A 10023-nucleotide genomic window follows, 5' to 3' on the forward strand; every position below is an offset into this window, starting at 1 on the left:
TAAATAAATATTGATGATGTACTTATTTATTTATTTCATTTGTTAAAAGCTATTATTGTATTGACTCAAGATAATTAATCACCAGAATCAATTTAGCAAAGGTTTAGGGCTCAATTCACATGTTGATTTCCTTCGGTTTAAAGGCAATTTCAAAATCCTGTTCTGTCTCAGTGTTCCAGAATTATGGGGCCAGGTGGCAACCCTAAGTACAATACATCTGAATATCGTTTGTATGAAGGAAGATACAGTTTTTGTTGCTAAAATCTATTAAAAACATATTGTTATTTTTATATATGCTTCTTAGTAAACAGCTTTACTATAAACTACATTAGTATACCTATAGACATAAATGCATTCACCAAATTTAAAGGTTTGTGTCATGTCTAAAAAGTGAAAGGTGGGCCATGCTGGAGATTTCTCAGTTATTACCAAATATTGATAATTATAATGTGGTTTATTTATTTATTTATTTACAATAACCCAAACACAGCACAGTTTAGAGCTGCTTTCAAGAAGATCCTGGCTAGGTGTGGTGGGCTTCCAAATTCAAATGGGAGTGGAGTACAGCTTGATGAAACCACAAATGTTACTCTTGATGAAGATACTCTTATGACAGAGAATGGTGACCTTGTGGGCACAACATGTAGAGTTTTTACACATCTTACCCCTGCAGCATCATGTGCAATATTTGAATCAAGAATCCTCAGTACCTGTAACCATTTGCTAACTTCCTCTTAGCTTCAACAGATTTTAAATATCAGAAGATTTTGCTACAGTGAAAATGTGCCTGCTTTTTGTCTGAAATGTAGAACTTATGATATTACACTGCTAGACATAAAAACATCATAAAGTTTAATTAAATATTGTTAAATGTATGTTATTCTTACTTGCCAAGTAGCTGGGTTCCCAAAAATATGGCGTCACACATGCCTGTGTTGCTATGACTGTTTAAATAACGTACCTGCATATTTTAAATTCATTGTTAACATACCAACAACATGAGCCTCTGTGGTCCAGTGGTTAAAGAAATGAGTTTGTAACAAGGAAGACCCCGGTTCAAATCCCTGTTCAGTCACTGCCTGATTGTGTGATTCTGAGCAAGTCACTTAATCTCTTTGTGCTCAGTCTTTCAGGTGAGACAGTGTTGTAAGTGACTCTCAGCTGATGCATAGTGACTCTCAGCTGATGCATAGTTCACACACCTCCTACCTTGTAAAGCACTTTGTGATGGTGATCCACTGTGAAAGGTGCTATATAAAAATAAAAGGTTACTTATAACTTTATCGCTCTTCCTGCAGTGTTTTAGAGGACAGATCTCAAACCCCAGTGCATGAGAGCGGACATTTTGGAAATACTTTGAAGTTATAAGTGTAAAAAGTTGTCAGAATGTGAACAATGAAAACACAATTTACAGGTACATTATTTAAACAGGTGTAGAAACACAAGGGGATGCATAACACTGTACTCTTTGGAACACCACTGCTTATTCTTTTAAGTACCGGTAATAAAAAATGGTATCTGAAGTGCACTACACTTCAGTTCTGTGATTCTTGGGAACTGCACTGCACAGCAAATCAATGAGGTCATTGCTGGGCTTCCTGAAAACACCATGAATTCGCCAGCTACTAGGAACTGTGGGAGTGGTCAGGAAACCACTTCTAGACAACGCTAGCTTGTAATACATTAATGACACAATGCTGCAGCCAAGGACTTTTTATTTTATTAAAATATGTAAAGCAAATGGAGAAGATCCAAGCGACTGGTGTATTTTTGTAAAATAAAAAGTGGTTTTAATAGAAATACTAAATATAACTTCAATAATAATTTGTCCCATTTTCAGTGACCTAATCTATACATTACTGTTTTAATTATTACTTTTCAGTGTCCTATTTAGTCTATGCTAAATTATACAGTACATTGCTAATGGTCTACATGGGAGTGTTCCACACAAAACCCTTTTTCAAATCTGGGAGTGCTGCTGTCACCATCTCCTGTATGTAAACTGACTCTTGAGGCTGAGAATCACTTGAGTTAGAGGTGCTCAAATTTGAAATTCTAGGGACCTATTCTCAAAGCTGTTTATTTCAAGTCGGTACTCTATTTTTCTTAACAGGGAAAAATCCATGTTAATGTTAAAACTAGAAATAAACTATTCGAGAATGGTCAATAGACCTTAAAATAAGTTAACAGGTTGTTTTATTTATAAAATTAATAGGTATTTTTTCTCTATTACTTTTGAGAATACGACCCCACAATGTGTTATTTAAAAGTTTTGCTATATTTAATCGTATTAAAAAGAAGCTTGCCAATGTTCAGTTGGGTCAGGGCACTCCCCTTTTGCAGTGTCTAACCCTACTTGTATTACCTGTTCTGTCGCTCTCATTTCTTGATCTCACCTACTAGGTATGGGATTTTCTTGCCACTCCCCAACTTAATTGTGAGTCGACGAGGCAGCGCAGGCAGATCTACCCTCTGTTATGTATTATGTTCTGTATATGCTTGCTCACTGTTCTGCAACCTGTTCATGTGTTTATCAATCCACTGTATTCGCTACTTGATTTGTCCTGCCTCTGAATTCAACCAGCAGGTAAAAAGGGTAGCTAGTAGGTGGGGATGTGTATACATAGTGTAACATAAGAATGTGAATGCAGTTATATTTAATGCAGTATTTCTTTATGACCTAAACCACACATTTCTAGAAAGCTTTATTGCTATTTAGTAAAACAAAAATGCTTTCAAAACTATGTAACAAAACAACCACAAATGCTTACGGAAAAGCCTGTATTAGTCCTAGCCACCTACTCGAGATCAAACCCATTACAGGGGGTGTTAAGATTGGATTGATGTCACTGTCCAAAAGAAATGATGAACATCAACAACACAGGAAGGCTGCTTTCAAAGGCAGGGGCTAGCTTCTCTGTTATTATTTATGAGTTGTATTGACCACGTCAGTTCACAAATAGCAATCTGAAATGTCACCATTCTATTTTAACATTTATCACTGTTTTAAAGTTGGCTGTTAAGGCCCAATGAGTACAGAATGCAATACAGTTTTATGCTTTGTTTATGTTTCTCTGAACAGTAAGGCAGTAGTTTGAAGATGCATCCTCCTGTCCCTGTAGTGATTTTAATGGATTTTGGGATTTTCATTTAGAAATTATACACAGCCGTTTTATTTTTTTGTGGTGCCAGAACCGCGCAATGAATGCTATCAAATTATTCATATTAAAACAGGGCCAGGGGAGGATATAATACACAGTATATATTTAATTTTGTTTTTCAGTTGCTTGCATCTTCAACAAAATGTACATCTTCAAAAATTTTTTTTCATTAAACAAAGCTAACAAATTAATACAAAAGAAAAGAATAAAACAGATTTTTTTTCTTTTTCTTTTTAAACAGATCGGCATCTAAAATGACAAGGTTGGCAATGAAGCTGAAGATCAGCTAATGACTGTGAAACATGATTCTCTGAGATGAGTGGCTATATCTGCCTCTTCTTTTGGTTCCTCCTGCCACCTTCACTCCAGTTTAAGAAGTTCCACGTCAAAGATAAGAGTGGCGTTGGGTGGGATGACACCAGGGTGCCCTGCAGCCCCATAAGCCATGTCTGGTGTGCAGGTTAGCTTGGCTCGCTGGCCTAAGCTCATCTGGGGGAAGCGAATAAGAAAAGAGTTCTATTACAGCCTACTGTAGGTGGTACCCATTTAAAGCACTAGGCCTCGCTAAATGAATTCTAAACTATTCTAATCACTAGTAAAAACATAGAACTTTTTTACAGTATAATACAGAATCCTTCATAGTATACTGCAGACAGGACACGGCTGACAGTTCACAGTACCTGTACTACTCCGTCTTCCCAGCCTTTGATTACTTCTTGTCTGCCGATCTTGAACTTGAAAGGCTTGTTTCTGTCTCTGGAGGAGTCAAACTTCTTCCCGTTCTGCAGCATGCCTGCGAAGACAACACAAGACTCCTCTTAATACAATGAGCTATAATTGCATTCATAGTTAACTACAGTACAAGTGCATTAAAGATTTTCTGCGTGCTACTGAGCAGTTTTCAAACTTGCACCTGTGCCACTCGTCTCATCTAACCTTGGTGCAGGTTTGTGTTGGCAGTGCCAGACCTATGATGCAGGCCATCTTTGTGTGTGTACCCACCTCACAAAGGCAGGTCGACTGGCTAGGGGGAACGCTATGAGGATCTGTTCACTCCTCCTTAAAATGACTGAAAATTATTGGTTTGAAGTGTCAAGTTTCCAAGTGAGTAGTCTCAGGTAGGTCTAAGTACGTCTGAGAATGTGTAGTTGATGGCAGCTGGATAATTTCCATCAACTGTCTGGGGAATATGAGGGAGGCTGGGACACCCAATCTGGGTGGTAGGTTGTAGCTTTTGGAGATTTCAGTATAGAGAAGATTAGTCAAGCATCCCGATAACCAAGCACTGAATGGCAGTAGGGTGTTGGAGTAAGCCGTGTCTGTGTACGGTAATAGTTGCAGTCTGCACATTGATTCAAGTGTGCTAAGACAGTATGTTTACCTGTAATACGAAGTACTGTAACTAAGTTTATGGCTGGAGCCTAGATAACCTTAAATTTAAATTTCTGCCACAATAGCAAAAGGTAATTAACGGGAAGCAGGTAAGTTGTTTTTGGTGTGTGATTAATAAAAGCCCAGAATCGCTTCAATGTATCTCTGCCTCGTGTGATTCCTGTTTAACTGACCATGGCTACACTGTCACACGTGATGGCACAATGGGATGAACAGCCTGTTGGGCAGACAGGAGGCAGAGGAGGTGAACAAAGAGGTGAGAGTCTTCTTCATCGAGCTGACTGTGTTATGCTGACTGCATAACAATTCCCCTCATTGATAAAAATCCATTTTTAAACCAGGGTAGGTAGTAAATGTGAAGCCCATTTTATCAGTATTTGGAGTCCATCTTCTTATCTGCTGATTTTGGTACAAGTTATATGATGAGAGATTGCCACTTTTGATGCGACATCTGTTAACCCAGAGTAGCACATTATTAAAAGATGAGAAGGATCGTTCCGGTCCATGCTGTTGACTGCTGCTAAGCATCGGAGAGCAACTATAGCTAGAGCTGGAAATCATCACTGTGACATAATAGTATCCTTAATCATCAGTAGTTCCATTAATAATAAGGTCACCAGGTCCAACATTCACAGTATGTGGAATGACTTATTATAACAAACATTCATGCAAAGTCTCACATTTGAGCAGTTGGTTTTAAACCTTAATTATTCTACGAAATAAAGGAATGCCCCAATTAAGTTGCATTGCTATTGCATGAGATGGTTCTTAATATAAATGGTATATACATCACTGATACCGGTATGCCAAATCTAGTATATCCCTGGCCCCAAGAATAATTTCCCAGCATTGCAGAGAAAAATAATAAACACTGAGCTTCTCCCTCTGTACACTAATGATAGCGAAGTAGTGTAGACACCATTGCTATTTTTACCACCCTGTACAGTAACGGAATTACATTCGTAATGGCACGACTGCATATCACTTTCACTGAGGATTGTATGACATGTGATAATGCACATACAGTATGTCTGCGGACTGTACCACTATAAATTACATTTCACTTTTCACACATCTTCATGTACAGTCTGTTATGTAATACCACAGAGAAACTTGTCCATGTATAAAATTAGGCAAAGCCCTGTCTCCCTTTGCTAAAATTAGTAGTAGAAAAATGCAACTGCAATAGAAACATTAGAAGCTTCAGGCGTGCCAGTTCGAAAGTGTCACGGCAGAACACACTGGAAAATAGTTAGCAAGGACACAGGGATGGACTATGATTAGTATCAGCAATTGCAACTAATTGACAGCCATTTCTAGCTAATTCTGAACCAAAATAAATTTGATCAGTTGATAAACTGTTGTGCACGCTAACCACCCTTCATATAAGTAACCTGTACACGCATGTCTGCCATAGTAATGCTTTGGGGGTTTAAAAAATGTGAATTCAAGCAAAGATTAGTCAGTTGGCAAGTAAAAAGGGAGCACAAGCCAACAGAACTGCTGTCATGGTGTAACTTGGCTTTATTTGGCAACAGACTTACAGTGCTAAATGCAGTTCAGTCTTTCCACACATTTTTAAAGATTATGTGGAATGTCTTCAAAACGTTGATTCTAGTATGAACAGGAATCCATTGGGTGTATGACATTTACAATATGCATCATTTGTTACACTGCATGCCAAAAGAGGAGGCTGTAGGTGGAATTAGGCACAGGCAACCTGCTAACATTTTGCAAATAGGGTAATTGCTACCAAAGTCTTGATATCATAAAAGTCTCAACTATTGCTCAAGACTAAATCAGTCCAGCCTGTGGAAATGATTAATCGATTCACGTTGACTTTTCCATTAAAAAAATTAAACCTACTACAAAAATAATAATAAATACATTTCCCAGTGCTGCTGGGCAATGTCCCGCCTTCCTGACTTGCAATTATCATAGATTCGTTCTGAATACTTTAAACCCGCCACAACTACTGAGTGACAGCACAATCCTACATTTCTATTGGAGACCCCGCTTGCAAGATTTAAAACAAGATTACAATCAGGAATGGAGGCTTGTTAGCGGGATTTAAAGCTGTATTACAGTTAAGATACAGAGGAATTAGAACAGAATTGTGGTGAAATGTACAGAAATGCCTACAAACAAAAACCCCAGAAGAATGTGCCCGTGACCATAGGGATTTCATTGTGGAAGACAGCAAGGGAAAGAAGGTACAACTTAAGTGTGCAAGTACTGTTGAGTTACTACTATACATATTTTGACAGAAAAAAAAAAAAAAAACTCAAGCATTTTGGAAAGTAACCAAAACACTAATTTCATACAGTATATCTAAAACAAAAGCCCTGAAAAAAAAGAACAATTTACATAAAACTGGAAAATAGCTAAAAAATACAATTAATAAAATCTGAAAAACAGATGTATTGTGTATTGCTGCAGGTTTTAGCCATCGCTACACAATTCATTCAATTAGATCTACAACACTTATGTTCGCTCGCTTTGGTGCCAGCGTGGTCCGTTAACAAGCAGAAGAGGGGAAAAAAAAAAAAAAACCTTACCAGGTTAGTAGGGGAAATTAAACCTCTGGGAATCCGTGGCTAGACGGACCGCTCTTCCTCCAGACAGTATTATGGTCACGGAGAGGGTTATACGAAATATCTCACGACAGCATCCAGTCTATTGCCTGGTAATGCCTCTGTGTCAGGTCTTATTGCTTACATAGAAGCTTAGTGATACTGTATATGCTGCCTTCTCTGATCATATTCAAGATAATGTGTGTTTTTACATTTTGCCTAATAAAAAGTATATATTTCAGGCTGGACAGGCCCACATGACCGCATTACAGTTATATCACAGGTTATGTCAAGTGGCATAAGCTCAATGACCAAATGACTTTGAAAACAGTCCTGTTTATTTACATGAGCAGCAGACTGATCAATCCAGTTAGAACTGGGACTATGTCAACCCAAGTTAATGTTACAGCATGGCACAAATTAGTCTCTCCAATTCTTTCCTGTTACACTACCTGAGTGTCCCAATATGAACTGTATTGTATAACGATTTGTGTATGGTGTATATTATATTTAAGGGGATGTTATGTTAGCCAATCTAAATAATCCAAAAAAATACAAAAAGGCTTTCCCAAGCAGAGCTTATGGCAACCAACCAGTATACTCATGTCCGAACCAGTCACCAAATTCCTGTTTACATAATTGTTGGCTTCCTGTTTTAGGTCATTTATTATTTAACTGGGACATTCTTTTCCTGTTATTTCATCACTTACTATAGCAGAAATCCAAAAAACAGCCAGGCAGTTTCATGGCAGGTGTTTTACAGACTCTGCTTATTGTTAAATAAGGAAACGCTTAACTGTGTACCGTACCTGTATAGTGCACAACACAAGTCTGCCCTTTCTTTGGAAATGTTCTTCCTGTAGGAAAAAATAAATGCAAAATGAACATAGTGAAATGACAAAAAGCATTGATGTGGTAAACATGTTTTTTGTTTTACTAAAATCTCAAAACAACAACAACAAAAACACACACACATTCTACATTATGTTTCACTGCATTAATTACAAAAACAAACTGGAAAAATCAGGTGCAATATGTTAATTGGCTCTTAAATGTTGAGTGTACTCCTACACTGCTACCAGCTCCTAGTTTAGATTCTACAATCTGAATATCCTAGAAAATGCCTACATACATGTCTACTTACTTTAAATAAATAAAACAAGATTTTAACAAAAAGATGTTTCGTTTAAAAGAATCTGCTTGATTACAGTTATGGTGGGTCAGGGTTTTTTTTTTTTTTTTTTTTTTTTTTTTTAATATTTTTATTTACAGGACTGATGGCACCCCAAAGCCTAGTTCTTTAAGGGTTACAACTATGCACAGTTACCGTCCTATTATAAGCCATAACATTATCATACAGTTGCTGCTTGCCAGTGGGAGAAACGCGAATACATCATTCAACTCCACTAAATCAAGCATCCGGGTAGCCTGACAAACACGTAGGCTACATGTCATGAGTGTATTTTTATAACAAGTACTGTTCTTTCAATTTGGAAAAGGAGGCTGAGTTAGTCCGGACGCATCGTTACTTAAAACTGTTTATCAATGACCAATTAGTTTCCAGCCTGTGTAAACGTCTATACCGAACAACCTTTCATTTATAAGGACTGACGTGTCCAGCTAATAATAATTCGTTTTCTCCGACGGTGGACATGGTCTTCATCATCAATACCACAGTCCAGAAAAACTTGAGAAGACTTTGTATTTTATTTTGACTTCTGAGATATATATGCGGCTGTCAGTAAGACTAAAATAAAAATCCACAATACTAATTTGCTGCCAACCCCTCTGGACTCTCTGTAACAAAGATCTCACATATTATGTGAAACACAAACAAGAACGGTTTATTAAAATAAAATTATGCCTTACCATCTCCTGGAGAGATTGTCTCAATTTCTACACCCATGGCTTGTTTTAGTTATAACAAATTAGCACTAGAAATATAATATACTATCGTCTCACGATAATATTCGACACTCTCTCTAGCACACAACTTTGTTTCTCCGACCTCCGTTATTTTGCCGAGGAAGGCTTTCTGATAAATATGATTGACGGCTTCTATTCTGCAATTACAGATGGCATTCTCTGCATAAGTGCCGTCGAAACTGTTTGTTGGCTCCAATCATAGTCCCCAAAAAAATACAGAGGCGGGACTTTTGGTTTTGTGGAGGTTGGACTTTGAAGGGCTGGCGCTGCAAGCAGGCTGATGTTGCAAAGGGGAAAAGAGATTTTGAAGCTATGTCTCCAACAGATATAATTTCCATTATAGGGTAAGGAAAGAGTTAAAAAAAAAGAGATCTAGAAATTACATATTGTAATATAATGTGAAATAAAAATTAATTGAAAGCCCTAAATAGAATAATCTCCAGGGGAAAAAAAGAAATGTAAGGAGCAGCTACAGTTTAAGAATAAATGTGTTATGCAGAACAGTTGGGTGTTTTTTTTCATAGCATTACCAATAATAAACAGAACATTTGGTTTATATTAATTAGGAAAAAAGCTTTGGCTCTCTAAAATCCACAGGCCTGGGACATGGCTCTATTATTAATGGGCAATTGAGAATTAGCCACCTAAATGAGACTCCCCAATGCCAGGGCACCTTGCCAGTCTAAAAACATTAACAACAAATACTCAACCTGCCAGAAAATCCTGGAAACATGTCAACAATTTAATTGAGCCTTAAATAATAAGGACCTTTTTAAGGACTTTTAATTTTAATTTAATGTTAATATTTTTACAATTTGACCACTCTTTAAAACTTTTAAATTGCATTCCCTGCCTCAAGATGGCTTCCCATGTACCCGCATGGACCTCTCAGAACCAGATTTGCACATCATCCTCCTGCTCACTTATGTAACTGAGATGGATTTACAAGTGTGAAACACTCTGATTCAACT

At 37.4% G+C, this 10023-nt stretch overlaps 1 protein-coding gene across 1 annotated transcript; it reads right to left on the minus strand.

Moving 5' to 3' along the window:
• Positions 1-2117: 2117 nt before the first annotated feature.
• Positions 2118-9175, minus strand: LOC121317435 (peptidyl-prolyl cis-trans isomerase FKBP1B-like). The gene is made up of 4 exons (XM_041253368.1): positions 8996-9175; positions 7936-7983; positions 3842-3954; positions 2118-3650 (listed from the first exon to the last, which is right to left on the minus strand). The coding sequence occupies exons 1-4, from the start codon at positions 9030-9032 to the stop codon at positions 3522-3524; spliced, it is 327 nt and encodes a 108-aa protein (XP_041109302.1). The 5' UTR covers positions 9033-9175; the 3' UTR covers positions 2118-3521.
• Between the last annotated feature and the right edge of the window lie 848 nt (positions 9176-10023).

This window comes from Polyodon spathula, chromosome 6 (genome assembly GCF_017654505.1).
Source record: "Polyodon spathula isolate WHYD16114869_AA chromosome 6, ASM1765450v1, whole genome shotgun sequence".
Lineage (NCBI taxonomy): Eukaryota > Metazoa > Chordata > Actinopteri > Acipenseriformes > Polyodontidae > Polyodon > Polyodon spathula.

Coding starts and splice junctions, on each gene's coding strand:
- LOC121317435 (XM_041253368.1), bottom strand. CDS start 9,032: ATGGGTGTAGAAATTGAGACAATCTCTCCAGGAGATG. Junction 7,984..8,995: donor GACAATCTCTCCAGGAGATG/GTAAGGCATAAT, acceptor TTTTTCCTACAG/GAAGAACATTTCCAAAGAAA. Junction 3,651..3,841: donor GGGAAGACGGAGTAGTACAG/GTACTGTGAACT, acceptor CGCTTCCCCCAG/ATGAGCTTAGGCCAGCGAGC.